This window comes from Barbus barbus (genome assembly GCF_936440315.1).
Source record: "Barbus barbus genome assembly, chromosome: 41".
In the NCBI taxonomy this organism is placed as follows: Eukaryota; Metazoa; Chordata; class Actinopteri; order Cypriniformes; family Cyprinidae; genus Barbus; species Barbus barbus.
In genome coordinates, this window is record NC_136719.1 from 22,754,084 (window position 1) to 22,781,839 (window position 27,756).

Sequence of the window (27,756 nt, forward strand, 5' to 3'; positions counted from 1 at the left end):
ATAGCATTTTTGAAAAATATTAAATATGTACACTTACAAGAGATGCATTCACTCTCCCAGAAAATGCTGTTTTATTCTATGTGGAGAAGGAGAGACCAGCAATGTCACGCAAACCACCGAGTTACTAGCAGAAGGATGATCTATAGAGATCTATCACATAATCTTCCCAATACAGATGAAACAGCCTCAATTAGGCTTATTCATAAAATATAAAAAGGTCTGTTTATCATCATGTGCATGCATACAGACAAGCGATTGCTTATAATCAAGCAAAACATTTGCACTGAATGTTTAACTGATACAACTTTATTACACAAAGGGTTCTGCAATTTGTAAACATTGCACTGTGATTGCATAGATTCACAGATATCATTCAATTCAGTGACATTCATTAAATATTCACAATTTCCTGAACAACCGCTTTTAAAAAGTAGTTCAAACATATCAATTTATTTAAAATACCATTTAAAAACTTTTGTATAAGAACAAGTCCTATTAGGAATATATTTAAAATTGCACATAATTCAAAAAGGAGCTTGAGATATAAATATATAAACGGATCATCTTAAGAGCAGCAGTCTAGTTCAGCTTTGTCACCTGGAGCATTATGTGAACCGTACACCCGAATAAACATGCATGCCTTGCATATTTGCTTTGGTTGTTTGATTAAAAAAACAAAGCGAGATTGCACATTTAACAACCTTAGTGTTCATATTACTAATGTTTGATGATCTACCAGGATGAGGATTTAGTGATGCATATACAGAAAGGAGGCATTAAAATTGAACTTTAAAAAATATTATGTATCTGAGCATCAGTAAACCAATTTTATCAGATCAAAAAACTGACAGCCTTATAGTCGCAAAAATATACTCTGTGCAAGAGTTAAATGACTATAAAGTATATGTGCCATTTTATTCAATGTACTGTATGCAAAAATTACTGCATGGAGTAGACTAAATTTAAAAAAGTGCCATTTATGTATTTATAAATGGTGAATATAAAACAATATAGCTGACCCAAGAATAGTGAGTAGTTAAATAGCTCTTCTGCTGTCTTACCAGTGACAATTTTAAAAAGTACCAGGACTACAAAAAGTAAAAATAATAAAACTGATATACTTTTACAGGACTCTGTCATGACACAATATCTTAGCATCCAGCTTTGAGTTATATATATTAAAAAAAACTAGTGTTTTAAACGCATCTAAACATGAGACGCTTATTGCTTTTATGAACTATAGTTGTACCTTGTATGAAATTCTCATGTTGTTATAAAAATACTTATGCAGCATTTCTTAAAAAAAATATGCCAAAATACCAAAAACTCTGAGAATATAGTATTTTGTTGGACATCTGTAGTGTGATATCTTTTAAAGGAATAATTCACCCAAAATTAAAAATTTGCTAAAAATGTACTCGCCCTTAGGCCACTCAAGATGGATGTAGAAGAGTTTGCTCGGAAATGATTCGGAGAAATGTAGCATTATGTCACTTGCTCACCAATAAATCCTCTGCAGTGAATGGGTGCCGTCAGAATGAGAGTCCAAAATGCTGATAAAAACATCACAATAATCCACAAGCAATCCACACCACTCCAGTCCATCAAGTAACATCTTGTCAGTTGAAAAGCTGCATGCTTATAAGAAACAATCCATCATTAAAAGGTTTTAATTTCAAACTGTTGCTTCTGGACAAATTATGAGTCCATAATCGATAGTAACAATTCCTGCAGTGAACAAGTCCATCACTTCTTGTCCTCTCACATCAAAATCCACCCACTTATTTTATTAGAACTCATTTGGACTAGTTTCGCTTGCAAAAGGTCTGTGCATATTTCTCTCCTGATTCAGACAAGACAACGTTTTCCACTGAAAAAGCAATATTATCGATAGAGGACTCATATTTTAGCTGGAAGCAGTTTAAATTTTGATTTCTTTATTACAAACACAAAAAGTTAACTGATGAACTGGTGTCTTGTGGATTATTGTGATGTTTTTATCAGCTGTTTGGACTCTTATTCTGACGGCACCCATTCACTGCAGAGGACCCACTGGTGAGCAAGTGATGCTAAATTTCTCCAAATCTTTTCAGCAGAAGAAACAAATTTATCTACGTCTTAGATGGCCTGAAGGTGAGTACATTTGTAAAGCTTAATTTGTGATTGTCTCCCTTTCTTTGCATATTTACCCATGTGATCTTCAACTGTCCTGTTTCCCTGCTGCTTTAAATTCATCTGTAGTGTTTGTAAAATCATTTTAAAATACTCAATCCACAAGGAAAATTAAACACACACACAAAAAAGAATCATCAAAAGCAAATAATCCTCTTCCAATCAGTACCGTAGAAACCCCTTCATAACATTTAACTCAGGTCACCACAGATAACCTTAATATATCTAATACTATACTAACCAATAAAATTCTAAAACAGAAATCCTTGGCACAAAGGAACAGGTCTGAGATGAATAAGGATAAAAATAAAACACATCAAGTTCACACGAGGACGCTACACACCACAAAGCCACATTTAAGGGAAGTCACTTCCATCATAGATGATGGGCTTCTCAATGGTCAGGTGGTAGTTGACCTTCTTGGAGAGAAATCTATAGAAAAGAAAACACAGGAGAAACAGTGATTGTTGCATTCCATCTTTCCTATTAATAACTACTGTACACTGCAAAAAAAAGACTTTTCGAACATATAAATAAAACAATGATTACTGCAGTATGTTTGAAAGGAAATTTCAAGTGTTCAATGTCTTGCTTACTGTTTCTTTGTAACTGTGTGCAAATTTACTAGAATCTTTGGGTGAATATTGTTTCTACATAATTTTTTTCAATGTATGAAAAAAAGGTAATTATAATTTTAGTGCATAAGCAGCAACTCAATAAATAGTACTGATATTGAGTCCAATATATAGAGTTTGATGCTGCTAGGATAATGATATACATACAAATGTTATCTCATGCAAAATGTAAACATTTTAAAATCAATTTATTTAAATGATACTTCTCAGTATTAAATTAAACTAGTCTATTTCTCTCAACTCATTTTTGGAACAGGCTTTGCAGAAAAGTAAAATCAAGGTTTCTGCAGGATTTATGCAGGTAAATTGAAGAATCTTTTAAGACCAAGTAAAGAACATTTAACGAATAAATTCAAGGGGTCAGTATGTTCTCCAGTGGGATCAGAAATATCAAAGAGAAAAACAAGTATCCTGATTTAAAGGTGCCATAGAATGCATTGATACAATATTTAAATTTATTCTCTGATATCTACGTAGAAGGTATGTGGCTTAGGTAAGGGCAAAAATACTCCAGAAACGGTTTTATATGTCCATTTACAACCCTAGGATTTCTCCCTAGAACAAAATGGTCTGTTATTGCCTTATTTGGACGGGTCATGAATAATAATGTTGAGTTCTGCTCTGATTGGCTGTTTCACAGAGCGGCTCATTTCAGTAGCTCACAGAAAGGAAACACAGGGAAAATATATATTTCAGTACTTTCTCGCGCAGTTATATCGTTGGGTAATTATACTATAAATAAAATGCGGGCATCAGGGAGCCGCTGTTAATATGCGGGGCACTGAAACTACTTTCAAATGCACGATCGCTTTTTAGTTTTAGTTTCACTTTCGAGATTCGCAATCGCAAACTCTGTTTATACATTCGCCATCGTCCTCAGTCATCTCTCCTTACTCTGTTTATGTGGTAAGTGAAATCATATGTACTGTAATGTAACAGGCTACCGCTAGCAAGGAGCTAACCATGTCCCTTTAGTGGCTCGCGTTATTTTATTAGAAAGTGTTATTTGCTTTCCGTGCCTTTCTGAGTACAGACACCAACCCATCCCTGCACAGCCTGGAACATAACATTTATTTCCATGATTTGCCATTTTCGCTGTTGTCCTCGCTTGTTTCTTCACAATACCTCCAGAACTTTCGACTGTGCAGGTTCGGCTGGCGTAGAACATGGGCGGGTATTTGCAAATGTTGGGGGCGTAACTATTAGTGATCCCGACTGTAATATCACAGTCAGTGTTATGTTCTGATTCGCCTATTTTTCAGTGGTCTTTTGCATTCACGAGATTTACATAAGGAGGAGGAAACTATGGTGTTTGAGGTTCACGGTATGTCATTTCCATGTGTTATTATTCAACTATGCCAAGGTAAATGCAGTTTTCCATTCTATGGCACTTTTAAAAATTTTTGGAACAAGACAAAAACAGAGGACAGACATAATTTTTTGCAGTGCATGCAACATATAAAGCCACGACTTTACGAATTTAAGACTTTCTGTCTTTTTAAGGCTTTAATTCGTGGATGGGTGAATTAATACTTTTTAAGACCCGCAGAAACCGTGTAAAATGCACTGCATGTGAAACTGTAGTAAACATCAGCAAAATACTATCAGTCAAAAGGGTAGATATTTTCTGAGAAACACAAAAGCTCTGAAAGGTTCCCCAGAGTGTGTAAATGTCAGCTATGAGTTACTGTACCTGGAAAATGAGTTATCAAAGATGAGCGTATAGACTCCTGGATTGCGGACTTTCAGTTGGCCCTGTATGGTCTCTTTGTGCGAATTACAGCGTGTGAGAGGAATCAGAACCTGAACCACAGGGACATAAAATAGATTTAGCACTCTATAAAGTAAAAGGGCTGCTAGGATTTATGCTCGTCACTTCAAGGAGTGAGAACAGCTTCCAGAAGATGAAAAGAAGGATGCATTTGAGATGCTGCCACACTGAAGAGATGAAATAATGCAAGCTGATGCAACGTCTGTGAGTTTCTGAAGACATGCAGCCTACAGAAGTTTGAATGACCCTAACTGATTATTATTCAACATAGAGTTATCATACATAGTCCAATTTACTGTAAATAACAAACGGTCAACGTTGGGGAAACTACATTACCAATTTAAAAATAGTTTTCATTTACTGAGGTACATGGGTGGTGATGGCACAGTGGATAAGACACATGCCTTTGGTGTGAGAGACCCGGGTTCGAATCCACTGTGAGACACCAATGTGTCCCTGAGCAAGACACTTAACCTAGTTGCTCCAGAGGCATGTGACCTCTGACATATATAGCAATTGTAAGTCGCTTTGGATAAAAGTGTCAGCTAAATGAATAAATGTAAATGTAAATGTACTGAGATAAAGCTGAAATAAAGTAATCTAAGTATTCAATGAAAACCTAAAAATCTTCAGCTTAAATAAGTTCAAACACTACAACTAAACAAAAAAAATGTAAATACTAAAAAAACTGAAATATAAATAAATGAATCATAAAAAAAAATTAAATTAATAAACAAAACTAATTTAAATGACAAAAGAACATGAAATTACCAAAACCTAAACTAAAATTTAAATGCAAACTGAAAATATATACAGTCCCCTCCATAAGTATTGGAACAGTAAAGACAAAATTGCTCATTTGTCTGTGGAGTCAAGACATTTACAATTATGATTAAAAGATGAATATGATACAAAACTACAGAATATCACATTTTATTATTGGGTGATTCAACACATACATGTTTTACCAGCTAAGAAGATCAGCACTTTTAGAGTTCATCCCACTCATTGATGTGAGCATAAGTATTGGGACAGTTGAACATAAGGCAGATATAAAAGATTAAAAGCTATTATTTAGTTGCAGATCCCTTGCGCACAATCACAGCAGTGAGTCTGTGACCCATAGACATCACCAGACTCTTGGTCTCATCCTTTGAAATCCTTTTCCCAGCCTTTAATGCAGCCAGTTCCAGTAGTTGCTTGTTTTGGGGAGTTTCTGCCTTTACTCTCCTCTCCAGCTGGTGAAATTCATGTTCAATCAGATTTAAATCTGGAGATTGACTTGGGCAATCTAAGACTTTCCATTTCTTTGCCCTTATAAATTCCTTGACTGAACTGGCAGGGTGTTTTGGGTCATTGTCCTGATGCAATATGAAGCACTTCCCAATGAATCTTGTGGCATTTTCTTGAATATTGGTAAGCAAGATGGTTTTGTACCCTTCCAAATTCATTCTGCTACTGTCGTCATACATTAAGTCATCAGTAAAGTAGAGAGGGCCTGTTCCAGAGGCAGCCATGCATTCCCATGCCATGACACCACCTCCACCATGCTTTACAGATGAGGCTGTATGCTTGGGATCATTGCAGTTCCCTTTTTTTTCTCTACATTTTTTCTTTCCCATCATTAGATAAAGGTTCATCTTTGTCTCATCAGTCCATAAACACAGTTCCAAAACTCTTCTGGCTCACTTTTGTGCTTTTTTTGCAAACTCTAATCTTGCCTTTCTATTTTTGGTGCTGGTCAGAGGTTTGCATCTTGCTGTGTAGCATCTGTAATTCTGTGTCAAAGTCTCCTGAGGACAGTAGATTGTCAGAGCATCACCCCAGCTTTCTGGAAGTTGTTGGTGATTTTACAAACACGTCTTTTAGGGTTAATTTTCACAGCTTTTATGATTTGTCTGTCATCAACTACTGTTGTTTTCTCAGTCGATCAGGTCGTTGTTGGTTGCTGGTGTCGCTGGTGGTTTCCAAACTCTTGATTTCTCCATGCCCTTTGTTTTTGCTTTAGCTCTAACTGACTTCCTCTTTTCTTTAAGCATCCAAATTGCTTGCTTTTCTCTCAAAGTCAGCTCCCTCATCTTCATCCTGGTTTGTGTGTGTCATCATCGAATGGAAGATTCAGAATACAGAAGTAATGAATATAACTGATACGACACATTCCCTGCTTTTAATATCTGAAGAATTAATGCAACAGGACACAGCTGATCTCTTAGAAAGACCTGTGAGGCAACTGTTCCAATACTTATGCTCACATCAGATAGAGAGATGAAACTCTAAACGTGCTGAACTGAACTTCTTAGCTGGTAAAACATCTGTGTGTTGAATCACCCAATAATAAAATGTGACATTCTGTAGTTTTGTCTCATATTCATCTTTTAATTATATTTGTAAATGTCTTGACTCCACAGCCAACATATTTTGTCTTTACTGTTCCAATACTTTTGGAGGGCACTGTATATAAAAGCTAATTCAAAATATTAGCAAATGCTAAACAGTTTATAAATAAGACTAAAATAACACTGACTACAAGTTAACAAACACAAAGTAGCAAATTCATTAAACCAGGCATTATTTAATAAGATATTTTTTCTCTGGCATATTTCATAATTTAATATTTATAAGAATTGAACTTACAGAGAAACAAGAATTTCTATTTAGGTGAATGCATCTGAAGTGCACACATAAAATAGTACTAAATCGAACAAAAAATAAAATTAAATTAATAATAAACAGTATTTTCAATCAGTTCTTTAAAAACAACAGTATTTAACTAAATATTATTTCGTTATTAAAAAGCAAAAGGTTTTATGATCCTTTGTTTCCTTTTTGAAGCTTGAAATCCTTGTTTTCCATTCTATTGTTTGGAAAAAGTTCTTCAGATTTTCTCCATATAATTAAAAAAAAAAACTCCTTTTCCACACAATAAAGTCAAAAGTAAATAATGACAATTATAATATTAGAATTTTTCTTCGAATTTATTTGTTACTCTCCAACACTAAAAGAGGTTCCATATTTAAAGCCGTGATCTGAGAAATCAGGTTTTAAAACAAAAAGAGACACCTATAACTAGGTTTTTCATGAACTATTCGAGCAGCACACTAACAAGGCCAAATTTTGCAGCTTTATGGTCAACTTGTGCTTGTGCATATGCGAATGAGCATGAGTGCACATTGTCCGTGGCAACCTCTGCATACCAAACAGGTGTTGAAGGGCATGTATGCGTGTGTTTGTTACCTTAGCCTGCTCAACAGGTGTGTCAAGTGTCTCTCTGTACACCACAGTGAAGGAGATGCTCTTGGGCTCGGACGAGAAAACCCAGCTGATGATGGGCCCGCAGTCGCCCACAGTGATAGGAATGGCACTATAGCAACTGGACTTGACAAACAGCTCACGAGAACCATCGCCGAAATGAGGAATCTCATCTATATCCAGAGGCACAGAGGTACTACAGAAAAACATGCACCCTATCAACATCAATAATAATAGCCAGATGTGTGTGCATGTGGTTTTCTGTAGGCATATACTAACGTGAGTTCTCCTGACTTAAGGAGGGTGATTTCTGCATCCTGTACAGCAGGGACCATCTCTTCCTGTTCATCAGGGGTCACGTCACTCGATATGCTACTGTAAAAGACAGTAATCAAAACCAACCATAAATAGATGGAACATTGTTTTAAAACTAGAATGTTCGGAATAGTTGTCTGGATGTGAATGCTTGTTATTGGGTTGCTATGTGGTTGCTTGATGTCATAAAGAAAAATCTGATCTTATGTCTAAACTGACAAAAAATTAAAAATAAATAAATAAAATCACAATAATTTAACTGTCCTAGTTTTTTTAAAAGTTCATTGAACTATTAAAACATTCTGCATCTTTAAGATCTCAAAATATCCCAATACAAAAACTAAGCTGCAAAAATGAGTCCTGAATTTGTAGAGCTGTGTTATTTATTATATAATGCAGATGAATACATTTGAACTCATGAATTCTCACATTTACACTGCTGTTCGAAAATGTGGGATCGCTAAGATTTCTGAGTCTTTTTTGCTCATAAGGCTGCATTTATTTGATCAAAAATAGTAAAAAAAAAAAAAAAAAACAAGCTCTGAAAGGCACAGCAGCAAAAAATTGGTAATTAATGCACACACATATTATGATGTATTTGATGCAAATAATAAAGGAAAAACACTAAAAAAAATAAACTAAATTACTCAAAATAAATCTAAAAATCCATCTAAACCCTCTCCTTTCCCAGGGAGTGTGTCTAATTACAGAAACCTCATTCACCCACAGGAAAATTATCTTTTGAGGTTGTTATATGCAGGCAGGTGCTCATTTCAGAGTGACAAACATTAGGAAATGCACACAAGATGACATGAAATGCATAAATTGACAGTCATCTTCCCCCCGCAATCAATCTCCCGGCAGGACTTCCTGTCTGTCTGTAACACTTATTTGAGGAAGCATCACAGCACAATTTTCTAAACAGAAGCGCGGTGATGCAGCCTGGGGAATCTTGATAACACTGCTACAAATTGGACCATTCTGAGTGTGATTGTGAACATGGGAACGTTTTAGCGCATCTATTGTCTCTGGTCACTTCTTTGTGTGTGTGCATGATTCATACAGAAATGAACAATTCTTTATCGGATTTCATTTAATAAAAGTGGTTCCTTATTTATTCCCTTAATGATTCTTGTGAAGTTAAAAGAATGGAAAATGTCTTGCAATAAAAATATGCATCTACCATCACATAGCCTTATTGGAATAACAAATCTAAAAGCATCTTTATTTGCAAAAACTAGGTACACATCTTAAGCAGCATGTACTATATAACTGAGCTTTTACACAGACTGTATTTGTGACATAAGTGTATTTTTGTTTACTTTTACATTTATTCAAAAGGCAGATGCATATCTGAAAGCCAGGTTTGAAGTTTAAGCTCAATTAGTTTCACCACATACAGTACCGTTTAAACGTTTGGTGTCTGTAAGATGTTTTTTAAATGTTTTTGAAGTCTTTTATGCTTGCTCACAAAGTCTATATTTATTTGAACAATATATTTATATATTTTTTTTAATGGAATTTTTACCATCATTACTCCCATCTTGTGACACATGATCTTTCAGAAATAATTCTAATATGCAGATTTGCATTTCAAGAAACATTTCTTACCATCAATGTTGAAATAAGTTTTTTTTTTTTTTTTCAGGATTATTTGATGAATAGAAAGTTCAAAAGAACAGTTTTTTTAAACAGAAATCTTTTGTAACATTATAAATGTCTTTACTGTCACTTTTGATCAATTTAATGCATCCTTGGTGTGTAAAAGTATTTTTTTTCTTTTTTTTTATCTTACTGAATCCAAATTTCTTAACATTAGTGTATTTACAGTTGGTGTTGTCTAGGATTATTTGTTTGTGTGTGTGTGTCCTTACAGGTCTCCAGTTTGCTCTCCGTCTCCTTCTTCCTCCTGTGACCCGTAGGTGGTGCGCGAGTCGCTGTCATAGATCTCATTCACTTCCTCCTCTGTTATGATGTCAAATGCTCCATTATCCGGTTTCTCACCAGGATCTGTAACTGCAAGTCAGGACAGGACATTATCAGCCTCAGTATGACATCAACCCATGAGAAATGTAAAAAGTGAGTAAAATGGAAATTAGCATTAAGCAAGGGACCTGAAAAAAACTACAACTCTTAAAAATATATTTAATTTGGTTAAAATAAAGGTGAAATCAAATATAATTATTAGACAAAAAAACTTAAAAAAGCCTTAGAAACTAACTGAAATAAAATAAGTTCAAGTACTACAATTACTACAAATAAAACTGAAATAAAAGATTCAAGCTAAATTGAAATCTTTAAAAAAGAAAATGCACAAAAGAAAAATCCTACAATTAAAAGGAAAACTAAAAATAAAAGCTAATTATAAATATTAATAATACTATAACTGTATATAACTAATACTAAAATAACACTGGGTGGCTATTTCTAAGTATCATTATTCAGGTTTGAATTACTAATGATACATAGATGGTGCCGTCACATGGTATGTAACTTTTTTCTTATACTCCTTTCAAATGTCAGGATTTTTATTGAATCTGGCTTTTTGAACCATCAAGCACCCCCTTGAGAAAGACGTACAGAGCATTTATTAACAAGCAATATTTGCTGTCCAATACATCAATAACAGGACTGCTTGTTAAGGTCAAGACATTTTCCTGTCAAATACAATGACGCATGTTAAAAACAAAACTCCCTGTAGCAAAATCCTGGTCTTTTAGCATTCAAGAATGGACTTCTTGCCCATTCAATCCATTCATAAAGACAATCATCAGACACAAAATATGAATTCCAGGCAGAACAATATATTTAAGCACTTGAAGGTTCTCTCAATCATACGCGCTGCTGTTTTCACAAACTCAGAATGAAAAACCTGCTCGACGTTGGCAGCACCTTTGTTATCAGCACTTATGTAGAGAGTTTACAGGAAAGAAAAGTAACTTTAATGCTTGCTAAGGGAGTTTTGAGGTGCTCTTAAATGGAAAAAAGTTTCCTGAATTTAAAACTTAAAAAATAACAACTCAAGCAATTTTACATTCAAGACCTCCTGGGAAGTTCCCGCTTACAAGACAGAAACTATGATTTAATAAAGAATAAAATGGACATTTTCAAATTTCTCTTTTTTTTTTTTTACTGTCAGGAGGCAGAAAGCTTTTTAGCACTAATACAACACAATGAGGAGCAAAAGATGCACATTTGGTGAGTAATTTAAGTTTTATCTATCATGAGAAATGCAAGTTGATTGCACAAGTCTGCTCACATGAATCAGCCAAATGAGTTGTGTTTTAGGGCTACTCTTCATCAACAAATTGCATACAAACTAAACTACACAGTTAACATTGACAGTTATAACAATTACAACTGTTAAAGGGGACATGACATGGATTTTGCTTTGTAAATGTAAAGCAATATAAATGATGTCTCATTTAAATATGTAATAGAAAACCTGTGAAAATGTATGTTATTTAAAAAAAAATCTACATCGTTTTTGGACTACAGGGGGCGCCATTATTTTATGTGCACAGTACATTCTGCGTCCATGACGTCAAATAGTTGCCCTCGGTGAGATACTGGCGCTTATTTCTATGGTCTTTGGCTTTTTACCGCAACACAACTCAGAATACACAACTCAGAAAATAAAATACTGATACGATACCACATTGTGTGGCTTTTGGTTGTCATTTTCAGTCAAAGCGCAACAAGAGAAGCACTGTAAGACTGCTAGCATGGGAAGATGCCGGTGGACGAATAAAACTTCATAAAAACCCGCTTCTTTTTTCTCTCCACATTAGCCCTGATGCCTTTGAGTCTTAGTAAAACACAGCTACTGAAAGAGCTTACAAACGACTGAGACAAGAAACGCTAGATGCCATCTGTTAGGATGTAAACATGCCGACGCTAATCATGACTCGTGGCCGCTAGAGGAGTTCCTCAGCGCTGATTTCCCTCAATATCCGGGGCGTTTAGACTCCTTGTGGGGAAAAATCGATGGTACAGCATTTGGTTTAAACCTATACTTATATCCATCGCCACCTGTAAGCTAGCTGTGGTCATCATATCAGTATTTTATATTCTGAGTTGTCTATTCCGAGTTGTGTTGTGGTAAAAATAGCAACAGGTAAGTTAGCGCTAGTAGCTCACCGAGTGCAACCATTTTACGTCATTGGCGCCCCCCATAGTTCAAAATATGTATAAAACGATGTGATTTTTTAAATCTTTGATGGGTTTTCTACTACATATTTCAGTAAGAGACATCATTTACGTTATATTAAGCCATACAAGTCTTAATACCCAGGGATCCCTTTAAGGTGGCATTCATGTGCAATCAACTCGTAAGTATTTTTCAGGGTCTGTTTTCGGCTGAATCTGTACCTGTAACTCTTGGTGTGGGTATATAAGGTGGTGGTGGTTGACTGGCAGCATTTGCATGAGGTGGTGGTTGATCCTCTGAAGAGCTGTTGAGTTCAGCCTTTGTAAATCTTTCCACCACAGCATTGTGCTGTGTGTAGCACTCTCGACAGCAGCGCTCTTTATTTGAGTTTTTTGTCATCACATAATTATTGCTGCAGTAGTAACAGAAGATATGGCCACACAACCTGCCAGGAACACAGAATAACATAACTCAAAATGTTTGGCAGAAAATATATATTTTTAGACCAAACAATGCATCACTAATATAGAGTCTGAAATACTGTACTAAGATTAACTTGTTTTATGATGTCCAAGCATATTTTGCTGAGGTTGATAAACATTTCAGACTCAATGTAAATAGTTCTAATAGTAGTAGAAAAATGTTGACAGACCATTTATCAGGTCTTAAAATATCATTTATATAAAATTTTTACATATTGTAAAAAAGGTAATATAATCATAAGTACTGAAAACAGCACACTATTTAATTAAACAGTTTGTACAAAATGAAAATTTGCAGAATATGTACCATCAAAGATGGTAGATTTTATTTCTTCATCAGAACAGACTTGAGTCCAAAACAGCTGATAAAAACATCACAATAATCCAAAAGTAACCCACACAACTCCAGTCCATCAATTGATTTCTTGTGAAGCGAAAAGGTGTGTGTTTGTAAGAAACAAAACCATCATTCAAGCGTTTTAACATTAAATCATTGCTTCTGTTGTGAGGATTAGTTGTGTGGAGTACTTGTGGATTATTGGGATGTTTTTGTCAGCTGTTTGAACTCTCATTCTGATGGCACCCATTCACTGCAGATGATCCAATAGTGAACAAGTAATATAATGCTAAATTTCTCCAAATCTGATCTTATATATGAAGAAACAAACTCATCTATATCTTCATATCATTGCAATCTACGTCCTGAGGGTGAGTACATTTTCAGCAAATTTTCAAAAAAAGCAGTGCAAAAAAAAAAAAAACTCAGGATGTGTCTAAAAGACCTGAGGTAAGGATTGACTAAGAGTGAGTTTCTCTCAGTAGTGTTATTTGCATGTTTTGTCTGCATTGTTCCAGCCAGATTAACTAAAGTCATTATGCAGATCAGGCACGATTGTCAAGTCTTTCAGAGCCTTTCTTCAACAAATGTGTACAATACTTCTGCTTTCCTTAACTTGAATGTATTTACTGCAGTCTTTTGCATTTCACTTCACTTCTAACTTGAGATCAGAGTGGGTGTTTGTGAGATTGCCCACCTGCAGTGATGGCGCCGTAGCCACCATGTGAACTGGCCCCGACAGCCCAGACAATGTGTGGCCTCTTTATCTACCAGCCACCACTGCTCCTCCGCTCTCAGCTTCTGCTCGAACTCCAGAGCATCTGATTTCTGCCACAGAGCATCCTTATCCCTGAAAGACAGAGAGAAAGGAGGAGGTGAGAAATAAAGACTCAGAATCTCTTTGCTTCTCTTTTGTCTCTTGGGTCCTCAATGTCTTAAAGCACCTTTCATGCTTCATTTCCATTTCATGTTAAGAATAAAGTTTTATAACATCTGCCTCTGTTTATGTGAATAATTTTATTCATACTGAACTGCATATTTCATCAAAAAAATAAATGCTTATGTAAGTTCCAGCAGTACCTTTATATTTAAATTGGGTTCTGTTCTACCCAGCTGTCCGGCTCTCGTTGAGAATTAAAGATTCATCTTACAAACCTTGAGAACTTAAGCCATACACATAAAAAGAGCAAATAACAAACCAACATCTGCTTGTGTGAGTGTGGCGGGAAATGAATTAAACTGAGACAGAGTAACAACAATTGCAGGTGAGAACGGGTCCTTGACCTGCTTTTATGTGTGCTTCTTGTATTTTGATATACAGACACTTCACACCACCATTATCAGTTTTTCTTAACATCTCATTGAGAATTCAAGTAGCTTCATCTGTGAAATTGCTTTTAGTCTTCTTTTAGTTTCTCTTCCCTGAAGCGTGACTGGAGCCTTTTATTTCAGGCAGCACAAGATGACATGCAAGACCAAAGTAATTAAAGAAATTAAGGGTCTTCCATCATTAAGAAAAATTTATAAAAATATAAAAAAAATATATGTATAGAATAATTTTCATTCTAAAACTCTTAGAACAAAATTAAAAGAATTTGAAGCAAGAAAAAAAAAGATAAACCAAAAACAATCTCCCACAAAAATCATCAAATGATTGACATCTAACCTATAAAAGAACAAAAAAAAATATATAAATCACAATTTTTGTACCAAATCTATTTACAGTAAGAGTGAAATGAATCATTCTCAGTATGAATAGGTCCATAGAAATGCACTGAATCTTTTTTTTGCGGCAAAACATGCAAGGTGTGACAGAGCTTTACGAACATGACTAGACATGATGTTAGGAAAACCGGATAAAGTTAAAACCTAACCTATAATCATGAAACACGCTAATCATAAACAATGAAATAACCTAGTTTTTAGATAAGAAAAAAGAAGTTAACCCTGAAGTGCAAGCGATATACAGACCTAATAAGCTCGATGAGCCGTTCCTCCAGATTTACTTTGGTTTGGCCCAGATCCTCCAGCTCAGCTGACATCTGAAGTTGCTGATTCTGAGCTTCGGTCAACACCTGATCCAATTTCTGCTTTAGTTCTTTCCTCTCTTTCTGTACTTCAATAAGAGCCTCTTTGGTACTAAAGGAGAGAAAAAGAAAATAGAAGTTCATAATAATGCATACAAATACAACCTGACCAATAATTACTCCAATTGAATCTCTTCCAGGGTCAAAGAAATCCTCATGAAGATCCATTTGGAAATCCATTAATGCAGATCCATTATCTGTGCTGCATTTACCCTCATATTGTGTTTTTCAACGCTCACCTTGATACACTTTCCTGCAGTTGCTGCGTCTCACACTCTCTCTCTCGCTTCTGAGTCTCACAGTCAGTGATGTGAGAGTCTTTCTCCTCAATCAGACGAGAGTATTCAATATTTAATGCCTAAACACAAACAAACAGCCAAATGCATGAAAACAATCTGTACACAGAAACATCAAACATTTGCATACACTGACAATGCTCTGTACAGTTATACTATGTCTCATTTTGTTTTATTTTATCTTGACTTTCACCTTATCCAAGGAATATAATAATAAATACTGATTTGTTTAACTCATTACTGTAATATCGAAATTATGGTCCATTTTAAGGCACCACAGTATTACCACCTAAAATCACTACTATACCATGGTACGGCCAAACTACTTTTTGTGAGAGAATACCGTGTTTGTGCTGTTCTTTAGATACCATGTAAATATGGCATAATTCAGAATCTTTGTTTTACCATCAAATACCATCACTGTACTTCCAATAAACCATTTTTCAAATAGAAATAATTGTAAATAAATATTTTAACTCAACAGTAATGCAAAACAACATAAAAGAGTGAAAAAATAACATCAGCATAAGTTTTATTGTTCCAAAAATCTGCACAATTGGAGGAACATTATTTTAGAAAATAATTACAGTGGCACTTGTACTTTAATTGACAAATATCTGCAGGTAACAGTCTGCACTGTTCCTAATTATAGACTTAATGAGAAGTAAATTATTCATCACTGTCTGGCAATTAACCCCAATCTCTTGTCTTCTGTTCCACTGTCTCGCACAGTGGGTCTCCAATGAACGGGAACAAAAGGAGCAGCAAGAGATCAGACATTCATCACCTACTAATATCAGTGTTATCAGCCAACAGAGATGAATAATAATCCTTCACATGCTGGTATGCAAAAAGAATCTGATGATCACGTAGATAATTGAAAAGAAAGTATTAAAAGTGACGCTGTTAGTCTATCGTCAACTGGCTTAACATTTACATACCTCCAACTCTGATAATTTGGCCTCCAGCTCAGATGTCGTCTTCAACTCCTCGTCTAACTGAGTTTTCAAGCCCTCAATCTCTTCATTAAGGCTCTAAGTTAAAAAAATAATAATTATATCAAGAAATTATACAAAGTATAAAAACAATTTAAATAGTCACTATTATTCACAATTTTACATGAAAAGTACTTGGATTCCTTTTAAATCACAAAATAAATCAGATAAAACACTAAAGTCTACTGGAAATGCTGCATTCATATCAAGTCAGAATTACTGTAATTATGAGTTCCTGCCTTGTAAAATGCATTCACATTGTTGAACCTGAATTGAGAGCAATTTATCTAACTGCTGTGACATGTAAAAACAACCAAAAAGGCTGTGATAGAAATATGTTACATATTTCTGTTTTATATTTCTTCTAATTTTACTCTTAGTAATTAATACAGTAAGCAGATATAAAATGCAAATCAACATGCATTTAATGCATTTTGCATTAAGACTGTTTCCATAGAAACAAATTATTTCAGAGAGCTTGTACAGAGTAGAGATGTCAACTTGTATTTATGGTAATTCTACCATGACATGAACGCAGCATAAGTATTTGATGAAATAGATTTTGAAGTGATAGTGATTGATGATTCAGAACTCATTCTACCTTTATCTGGTTTTTGAGAGTCATGCTCTCTGTGCTCATCTGAAATTTGACTGTGGTGATCTCTTCTCGAGCAGTGTCCCGTTCATCCTCGGTTTTGTCCAGCAGCTCTTTTAGCTCCAGCACAGTTTCTGAAAGTTTCTCCATCTCCTGGAGCTCTTCTCGTAGACTAGAGTTTTCTTGGTGAAGAGCCACCAAGCTGGCATTAAGTCGCTCTGTTTCCTTCACTCCCTGCTGCTGAAGTTCTTGGATCCGAGCAGCTTCGGCAGCCCATTGTTCCCGGGCCTCTTCCCGCTCTGCGGTGAGCTTGCAAATTATCATTCCCAACTCTGCCATTTCTGTGTTGACCCGATGGAGACCCTCTCTGGTCTCTGAATTCTCCAGAACCAACCTTTCATTCTGGGCCTTGAGCTCTGCCAGCTCCTCTTGGGCTGAAGTGAGTTCGGCGGTTGTTTTCTTACATGTGGACGTCTCCTGATTCAGTTGCGAAGTTATTGCATCTACCCGTTCGCTAGACTGCAGCAGCTCTTTCACATGTAGTCGATTCTGCTCCTCTGCCTGCTTTTTCAACTGCTCAGTCAAGGTTCGTAGTTCTGCACAGGAAGCCTCGGTGACTTCCAGCTTTGCTTGGGTCTTATCCTTTTCCTCCACAGCACTGTGGAGTTTAGCCCTGAGATTGAGCACCTCCTCTTGAAGCCTAGACACCTCTTTCACATTCAGTCCCAGTTGATCTTCCAGGAGAGTCATTTTTGAGGCCATCTCTTGGGTTTCTTTAGCCTGGCATGCACTCTGCTCAAGTTGGACCTTCTCTGCAGCCTTCTTCTGGGCATCCAGACTCTTAATCATCTCTGTTTGTTTAGCAAAGGCTCTTTCTGCCTTCGTCTTTTCCACTTCCAAATCCCTCTCACGACCTTCAAGTTCTTCCACCCTTCCCTGGAGCTCCTCACAGAGCTTCTCCCGATCCTCAAGCTGGGAATCCTTATCTTTAAGCTGTGCCATCAGGTTTGCCTCATTGCATCTCGCAGCTCCAAGACTCTTCTCAAGTTCTGCAATCTGGCTGTTGATGTTGCGTATCTCCTCCTGCATGGCTGCGAGAGATGCTTTAAGAGTGACCTGAACCTCCATGAGGTCCTTGATCTGCAGTTTCAGTTGGCGAACTGAACTTTCGGATTCCTCCAACTGCATGTTGGCCTTATGCAGACTTTCATCCAGACTTCTGTTCTCCTCTCTGAGCCGCTGCTCTCGTTCATCCACAGTCACTTTGGCATCATCAATTTGTGCTCTCAACTGCTTCTCCGAGGCCTTCAATCTGGCCAGCTCACTCTCCAGGGAAGACTTGTTTTCAAGCAACTCCTCCTTGGTTTCTTCATTCTTTTTCACCATCTGGAGGAGCTTACTGTTTTCCTCCATTAGCTTGGCACAGCTGTCTTTGTATTCTCCAATCTTTTTGGCCTGCTCTTTGGTGTTGTTATCCAGTTCAGACATGGTTTCTCTCAGACTCTGTTTGTCGCTTTTAAGCTTCTCTGATTCCTTCTCCAAATACTGGACTCTCTTGGTAGTGGAGAGAATATTGGATTCCTTAGCCTTCAGCTGTGACCGCAATGTTTGCAACTGCTCTTCCAGACCACTCATCTTCTTCTCAAGCTCTTCTTTATCCTCTTGCATTTCCTTCTGCTCCACTTTGGCCTGCTTTTCCATAGTTTCCAGAGAGTGCTGAAGATCTTGCAGTTGCTTCTGCAGGTTGCTGGTCTCCTTCTCTCGCACTGCAAGTGCCCCTTGAAGTTTGTCCATGACATTACGGTGCTCTTCCGCCCTTGTTTGCAGTTGTTCACCCTTCACCATCCAAGCTGCCATTTTTACTTCAGCCTCCTTGAGTGCTTCATCCTTCATTCTGACTTTCTCAGCCAGCTGTTCTGACTGCCTCCTCCTTTCTTCTCCTTCTGCCAGAGCATCTATCCTTCTCTTCTCAGCCTCTTTCAATTCATTTAACAGCTCGTGAATCTTTTGGGCAGAGTTGAAGTCACTGGCTGCCCTCTGGCCTTTCTCATCCAATACTCCATCTAGCCTTGCCATCAATTCCTCATTTTTACGCTCTGCGGCTGCCAACATGTCTTGGAGGTCCTTATAGGAGGCCTCTCTGACAGTCTCGTGTCCCCTCAAGACCTCCAGCTCACGGGATAATGCTTGTTCGCTCTCAGCTAGCACCTCTAGGTTCCGCTGGAGCACCTGATGGTTTCCTTGGGCAGCTAGAGAGACGTCCAGCTGCCTTTGGATTTCTACCACAACCCCGCGGAGTTCACCTGCTTCGCTGCCTAACTGCTGAACCTGGTCGAGGAGATCTCTTTGCTTTAATTCAGACTGGTCCAGCTCCAGACGGAGCTCATCTATAGCACAGATGGAAGAATCATTTAGTCCACTGGAGTTTTGGACAGACATGTCTGACAGAAGCCCAGGTCCAAAGTCAGGACTCCCAGGGAAGTCATGGGCCTGCTACAAGGTTTGACAGAATTAATGTTTGTGAGAGGGAATATACATAAACAGAAAGAATAAAGACAGATTGCTTCAAGTTGAATCAGAGTAGATTTGAGACAAACACTGCCATCTACTGGATATAAAACTGTAGCGTAACTATTTCTACTGTAGCTTAGAATGATAAATGACAACAGAGACCTTCTAAAGGTATGCTGGTACCTGTGAGTATGTGCTGGCTAGACTGTTGATGCTGGAACTACGACTCGGTGGTTTCCAAGTGTGACTGGGGGAGCTATTCATTCCCAGTGTCCTCCTGTGAGACATTTAAAAAAAAAAAAAAAAAAAAAAAAAAATTTACTTAACTGAACATCAGTGAGCTTATTAAAATGCATACTATTACCAGTCATGACAAATGGACTGGCAAATGGATTATAAATTAGTAGCATTTTTTCTGTACCAATGTGTTTGTATGAATCTACTTTTGATGTTATATTTATATAATAAATTACACAAAATTACAGCATGCTCTTACCTTGCAAAATTGGGCCAATCTGAGTCAAGGTCATGACCCCTGGATGCCACATCAAATTGAACATCATTCAGCTCATAGAGGTAATTAATGATGTCAACACTGAGATGGGGTTTGAGAAATGGACTCTGGGAATTATACCAGTCACTAAAGAGGAACACCAGTATAAAAAATAAATAAAAACATATTGGAAAACAGTCTAGCTCTCCAAAGAGTAATAAAAATGATGGTGCTCTAAAACTCAACTTTTTAAGACCAATTAAACACATCAATGTGTTCTCTAAGTGTAAATGTCTCGTATTAGCAATGCTTAAAAGTTTGAAAATGAAACTTCCAACACATCTCCACTACTTTTTAATTCATTTTACAAAAAAAAAAAAAAAAGTAACCTTGAATAATTCTAGGATATGGAAATAATGTTTATTATACCTTCTGATCACAAAAAAGATACTATTCGGCATAATTTGCTTCTTGTTTTCCAGTGCAAATAAGATTCTTAAATAAAGATACATTTACTTGAAAAGCAAAATCACATTCTTGTTTTAAGAATAACCTCTCTTAATTTTGTTCAAAACAAGACTTCATATCTTCAATTTTCATCTCTGATTCAAAACTTTTTTAAGACTTGCAGAAAGACTTTTACAGTATTTCAAAATGTATATTCATTCATGCAAGCATTTTGGCTAATGCAACTTACAACAACCGCTTTCACAACAGTTTATGACAGTTCTCAGTTAACTTAGTTTGCTTTAACTACATCAGCATTACCAGGATAGCACATATTTTAAGTGCATTGTAGAAGCATAAGAAGTAGGATGCTTTATCGCAGGTTAACTTTAATAGCAAGTACCTAATTAGGCATGCATCTGAAAGAAGACTGCCAGTGCAAGCTTACAAGATAGCAAATTACATTGTTTTGGCCATATTAATTCAATCTCGCCATGGGTTATCGTGTCATGTATTCATCACAAACACTACATTGTCAAAGAAATAGGCCTAATCGATCAGTATTAAAAATAAGGAAGGTCGCATTAAGCTTGTATACACATAGCACATACACATTAACCTGGAGTAGAGTGTACTAGTGTTTTCTTAAAACAGGGAAGGCAATTTAAAGAAGTAAAACTCTGTGAGAGAAGCACTCTCAGTATTGTTTCTACTGAATTACGCTGTGTGTTATTAAAATATCATAAATAGAACATGAGGAAATGACAACTTATGCACACGTTTTTGCCTTTTTTGGTTTAGATAGTGAACACGGACATCAGCATGTGTCTACACTGATGGCACAGGTGCCATTTCTCCATAATCGCCGAAAAGATGCATAAAAACATTGTGTGTTTGATAAACTTTAGCATACAAATGTTGAATTACAAAAGGTTAAGGTCATTTGATGAAATGATTAATCTTCCTTGCAGAATATCATTTTAAATTATTTATAAAGTAACAGATATAATTCACTGCCATGTTTAAAATACAATCACACACACTGTTTTTACTATGTAAAGTACTTTAAGATGCTACTTTTAAAGGTGCAGATATAGTTGATTATGATGACATTTATATTTCAAATGTCCATTTAAAGTATTTAATAATAAAACTTTTGTAAATCTATAATATATATCCATATTTTTCATACACCGTACAAGTTTATCAGTATCATTATATATATTTTAACATCTAATTTATTTCTGTGATGCAATGTTGAATTTTCGGCATCATTACTCCTGTTTTCCACACTACTTTGCTAATTTATTTTAAAAAACACACACAAACAAACCCTAAACATTTGAATGGTAGTATATCATGATAAAACAACCGTTTTCATCACTGATAATAATAAGAAATGTTTCTTGAGCAGCAAATCAGCTTATTAGAATGATTTCTGACACTGAAGACTGGATAATGATGCTGAAAATTCAGCTTTGCATCACAGGAATAAATCACATTTTATTGTAATTCTATTTCACAATATTACTGTTTTCACTGTATTTTTGAAAACATAAATACAGCCTTGGAGAGACTTCTTATTTGGAAAGTTTCCAAACTTTAGACAAGTACTGTATTAATCCACATTATACATGATTTTTTTTTATATAACTACATATAGAAATATTGCACAGGTACACGGTTTCATTCTCTTCTTTTTGAAGCAAAAACTATTTAATAATATCAAAAGGACAACATTTCAATGTAATATTTGGAACTTGAACAATCATAAGATTGACTATGGATCAGAATACTGAATTCCATGCTTACGAAAAAAGATGGGTAACATGACAGATGAGGAGACAGTGAAGTGTTACCTGGTGACCCTGTGGTTCATGAGGCACTGCTGGAGTGTGTCAGCCAGCCGCTGATGCACGAGCGAGTAACGGATAAATGCTCTGCCTTTACCCAGAGATGTCTTCAGCTAAGAGAGAAAAAGAAAAACACTTTTACTGCCACTCAAGTATCTACAGTGGCCCACTGAGCCCTTTAAAAATAAGAATGACAATAGATTTTTTTTTTTTGACATTTTCTGAAGATGCCAAGGTGTTCCAAGTGGTTGCTAGGACATTTTAGGTGGTTGCTTTTGGGTGGACTTTTTACGTATATAGTAATTAATGCTTTTCAATTGACAGTATTTTTACTGATGGATATTAGGGGTGGGCAATATACCAGTAGACACAATTAACTGATAGAAATTGTCAACCGGTAGAGATATTACGGTTGCTGTGCTGTGGTCACGAAAACATTTCAGTTGCAAGTGTTTTTATGCATTTCTGTTTTAAAGCAAGTGATTTTAAGCCACTATAACGCAATCAGCAGCAAAACTCATTTTGCTGTATCCGTGTGCTGTCCGAGAGACTATTTCTGAGTGCTGTCAGAAAGACGTGTACATGTGAAAACAGTGCTCATAGAGTGTGGGAGTATTGAATGTTATTTTTGCCGCCATGAACGGTTGAATAAACACATTTGTATGTGTCAAAAAAAGCCCATCTTTGAAAGTATCCTCATAAACACAGTAATTTAGGTCTTAAGTGAAAGCGAACAGCTGAGGAAGAAATCACGTGTAACAGTATTGGATCCAGGTAGCTCTTAAAGTGACAGCAGTCTAATATAAATCACTTTTGTAACTTTAAGAAGAAATATGTATCTAATTTACACAATGAAGAACATGCAGTGTTTTTTATACATTTGCATACACATCGACTATTACCAGTAACCTGTTCAAAGTTAAGTATATGCCATTGAAACTAACAACACAATAAGAAAAGGAAGCTGGTCACCACTGTAGCCTAATTCAGAATCAAGACAATACAAATTTGACACCGGACAATATCAAACAGTGGTTATGTGGAAGTGGTACTTTTAAAAAGAACATGGCATTTAGATCTGCGCATCATGCAGGCAGACAAGGAACAACCTGACCAATAGTATCACTAAAATCGCTTGTATTTCAGCGAGAAAACGGAACTGTACAAATCCGATAGGAAGGTTTGTTTAAACAAAAGGTGTGTGTCTACAGACATGCTTTGGTAAGAGATAACCACTAATACTGTGCAACACATAATAAAAAAAACGGTAGTTACCACGGACATTTACTGCTTTTTCATGCATATGCAACAAAAAGAATAATAAATAACTATTAATTTAAAAAAAACTAAAGTATATATGAATATTAGTGGTATTAGTAAATTATTATTGTTAATATTATTAACAAGCGAATGTGAATGACACGGATTTATGTATTTTTATTACATTTATGTATTTGCATTAGTTTGCTATGTTTTTATTGTTAACAATGTTGATTTATTACGTAAAGTGCTTTGAGATTAGGGTTGTGCAATTAATCGCATGCGATTCTCATGCGCATTTCGTCAGTAAAGCCGGCTCCGTGATTGGTGGTAAATCTCCATCACCTGTTTTCAGATGGAGCTGCAGGTAATACACAGAGCCGTATTTCACTGAAAAGCTACGCAATATCGCGTTCATAATGGAATGCGATTCATCTGCGATATTGAACGTGATATTGCGTAGCTTGTCAGTGAACTACGGCTCTGTGTATTACCTGCCGCTCCATCTGAAAACAGGTGATGGAGATTTACAGCCCTATTTGAGATGCTACTTTCAAAGGTGCTTTAAATAAAGTTTGTTATTAGCAATATTATATTGTATTTGCTTTTTATGAATTATTAATAAATGTTGATATTATCATTACTACATGAATATATCAAATTTCCATATTATATATTATACACCTACATTATTGTTATTATTAATAAATGATTGTGTTACAATAAAAACCAAAATAGGAGTAGGTTGAAAACTGAAATGTAGTTTTAAAACTTTAAAATGCAATATTTAGCATGTCACACGGAAAAATGCTGCTCAATTGCATGTTAGTGTTAGAAGTGTGAAGTGAAGACTACTGAAGATGTTTACCTCTGAAATTGATTTAACGAAACGGATTCCATCATTTGCTCCTTTGATTTTGGCCAGGCAGTCACTGAAATAATCCCAGTAGTCTTTTCTGGATCCCAAAAATGTTGTTTTCTCCTTCTGGTCGAACTGAGCAACACAATAACAACATAACACTTCCAAATAAATGACTGAGAAACATCAAAAACAGACACTTAAAAAGTTTCAAGTCCTCTAGGGACAGCGTGAGATCTCATCTTGCATGATTAGGGATTTTGAGTACATCCATATGTACACTTCACACTTGGTATTAGCATCCGTTGCGGGTGATCAGATCCCAAGTGGTAGGCAGAGACAACTGTCATTTACACCTGATATTAACATGCATCTCCTGTGATCACTTGTGGTTGGGTTTAATCAAAGCAAGGTTTCCCATTATGTGACTAAAAACATCAGTCTGGCACATCATACACAAAAATTAAAGCACCAGAAATATAAATAAAGCACTTTTGCTGCCAAATCTCAATGCAAAAGCGTAATTCCGATGCTTCATTACTGCAAAAAATATGTTCTTCCTCAGTATTTTTGTCTTGTTTTCCAGTAGAAATATCTATAGATTATTTAATCAAGAGAAGCAAAATAACATAAGAAGTCTTGTTTTCTGTGAAACTGATCAAAAAAGTGAGTTCCTGATTAAAACGAGAAAAAATATTTGTCTGTGGGCTCAAAACAAATTAATTCAAAGGGAAAACAAGTTTTCATACCCCACTGACTGATATCCTTTTTTTAAGCATACACTCAATTCATTTTATTAAATTTTTCCAAGACATTTTACATTTGCACGAGTAAAAGTATCTGGATTTAAAGATGTTTAGATATTTGTATTAAAAAAACTAAAATACTGAGGAAGATTTATTTTTTTCCAAAGCGTGCAATAAGACTTCCTGCTCTGATTTAGGGCCCTTTTAAGGCCTTAATTTATGAAAGTGCGACTTAATGGATAGAGAGTTGGACTTGTAACCTGAAGGTCGTGGGTTCGAGTCTCAGGTCTGGCAGGGATTGTAGGTGGGGGAGTGAATAACCAACACTATCTCCACCCTCAATACCACGACTGAGGTGAGACCCTTGAGCAAGGCACCGAACCCTTAAGACTTAAGACTTAAAGACTTTTAAAAACTTTTTAAGGGAAGGAAGGGAAGGGAAGTGGTGTGTGGCCAAGTATAGCGACCCATACACGGAATTTGTGCTCTGCATTTAACCCATCCAAGTGTACACACAGTAGTGAACATACACCTGGAGCAGTGGGCAGCTAATGCTGCAGCACCCAGGGAGCAGTTGGGGGTTTGGTGCATTGCTCAAGGGTCTCACCTCAGTCGTGGTATTGAGGGTGGAGAGAGTGTTGGTTATTCACTCCCCCCACCTACAATCCCTGCCGGACCTGAGACTCGAACCCACGACCTTCAGGTTACAAGTCCAACTCTCTATCCATTAGGCCACGACTGCCAGCAAAAACCCTGTCATGTGATCTGAACTTTTGGGCGGTAAAGTTTAAAAAAACAACGGTAAAGTTTAAAAATCCTTATTTTAACACAATGGTTGATTGGCAGGTGAGTATGCGGTACTGTTTTATTGGTCAGGATGCATAAGAGTTTACACAACATATGCAATATGATCACATGTTTTCTGTGTCTATGTGTCTCTGACCTGAAGCAGGTACTCCAGTTTGTAGGAGAACTTGTGCAGATTGGAGCTGTCATCTGTAATGGGCTCGCCGTTCTCCTTATACTCCTTTGTCAGTTCTGATACAGCATCTATAAAGAAAGATCATGAGAATAAAGCAAGTCAAAGATGCCTACTGTAGATCACATTTTAACACAATTTCAGAGGAATATACTGTAATTAACAATGATCACAGCAACAAAACCTCCATTTTATAGTCATTTTTCAAGGGTTTAAGAAGTGTTTTTCTCTTTAGCCCATCTTGGTTATATTTACTCCACGCGCCTTTCATCCACCTCAGGAACTGAAACGGCAAACATGTGGGATGAACTCTGACACGCAGGTCTCTCTCGTTTTGCATTTCTCTTTCCCCCATGTTGACAGCCAACACCCTGAGAATCGCAATTGCACGTGCTCCGCCGTGCCTCTTTTTACTCTCTAAACAATAGATCTGCCTCTCTCATAAAGGCCAAAGCACATCCGTACCATGCAGATCTCTGATAATCCGTTGGATCTGACCCTCCCCGACTGCAGCACCAGCGGCCATGGTCTGACTAGCTTCCTGCCAACGGGGTCAAGAGGTCATCTGTAGTCTGTTGAGCAAAAGAATCACAGTGACAACAGTGTTTTGGACCGTTTTCGCTTGTAAACTGTTATGGATAGAGGACTTGTATTTTTAAGCCAAAAGTGATGGTTTTTAACTTGAAAATATCTTGACGACACAGCTTTTTACTTCACAAGATGTTTGATGGACTGCAGATGTGTTAATTACTGTGATGTTTCTATCAGCCGTTTCTGACGGCACCCATTTTGGTGAACTATTCCTTTAAGTTTGACTGTACATTATAATGTTTTAAAGATAGATTAGATAGATAGATAGATAGATAGATAGATAGATAGATAGATAGATAGATAGATAGATAGATAGATAGATAGATAGATAGATAGATAGATCTTCTCAAATAGATGATATTCACAGTGTCTATTGTTTGTTTATGAGAATTTATGACTACCCAGAATTATAAATATCAAGTTACAAAATTATCACACGGCCTCTAAACCATCAGAGTGAACAGAAAGAGCTTTGAGAGAAACAATAGCACGCTTACTGTTAGAAACAGCTGTTTCTGAAATGTAAACAAACATCAGTCCGCGTTCTCTCACAGTAGGCTTTGAATTCAAATGAAAAGGAACGAGTTCTTTGGTACAGTGTGTCTTTTGTTGCCATAGAAACTGGATTTTAAAAAATAATAATAACGAACAGATGTTAAACTGTATACAAGTTCAGTCAAGAATGTAAACACAGCCAGATGACATCCCAGAATGTTTATTCCGGATAAACGCGGATTTAGACTGAGGTTAGCACGTATGTATTACAGCTGGAAGTTTGTTAAATGTGTCATAAATGTCTTGAAAGTGAAAAAAAGAAGCTGACATACTTTAGCTTTCGTAAGGATCCGAGAATGTCCACTTTTAGTTTACATCGTCACACAACCTTGCTAGCCTGGCCTGCGATTTTTGATTGACAGAAATTTCCGCCATAGA

At 36.4% G+C, this 27,756-nt stretch overlaps 2 protein-coding genes across 6 annotated transcripts in view; both read right to left on the bottom strand.

Annotated features, from left to right (window-relative positions):
- The window catches only part of LOC306860169 (F-actin-monooxygenase mical1-like), a 359,843-nt gene that overhangs the window by 98,024 nt on the left and 234,063 nt on the right, over positions 1 to 27,756 (bottom strand). The gene's annotated exons all lie outside the window — the stretch shown is intronic.
- LOC306860909 (FYVE and coiled-coil domain-containing protein 1-like) lies at positions 286 to 27,724 on the bottom strand. 2 transcript variants are annotated; one of them, XM_079402925.1, is made up of 18 exons: positions 27,651 to 27,724; positions 26,698 to 26,804; positions 26,197 to 26,303; positions 24,517 to 24,642; positions 22,395 to 22,501; positions 20,092 to 20,235; positions 19,779 to 19,872; positions 17,091 to 19,577; positions 16,436 to 16,528; positions 15,438 to 15,556; positions 15,083 to 15,250; positions 13,809 to 13,961; positions 12,514 to 12,737; positions 10,017 to 10,158; positions 8,107 to 8,202; positions 7,813 to 8,023; positions 4,501 to 4,610; positions 286 to 2,604 (listed from the first exon to the last, which is right to left on the bottom strand). In XM_079402925.1, exons 2-18 carry the CDS (start codon positions 26,756 to 26,758, stop codon positions 2,529 to 2,531), a joined length of 4,518 nt encoding a protein of 1,505 aa, XP_079259051.1. In that variant the 5' UTR covers positions 26,759 to 26,804; positions 27,651 to 27,724; the 3' UTR covers positions 286 to 2,528. The 2 variants fall into 2 exon arrangements, with proteins under 2 accessions (XP_079259051.1, XP_079259052.1); XM_079402926.1 differs by lacking the exon at positions 20,092 to 20,235 and having other exon boundaries at positions 27,651 to 27,711.

Excerpts from the sequence above, each read along its gene's own strand:
- LOC306860909 (XM_079402925.1), bottom strand. The coding sequence starts at position 26,758 with ATGGCCGCTGGTGCTGCAGTCGGGGAGGGTCAGATCCAACGGATTATC. Across the intron at positions 22,502-24,516 it reads TCGTTAAATCAATTTCAGAG|CTGAAGACATCTCTGGGTAA; the intron begins GTAAACATCTTC and ends TTTCTCTCTTAG. Across the intron at positions 15,557-16,435 it reads CCAAATTATCAGAGTTGGAG|GCATTAAATATTGAATACTC; the intron begins GTATGTAAATGT and ends GTTTGTGTTTAG.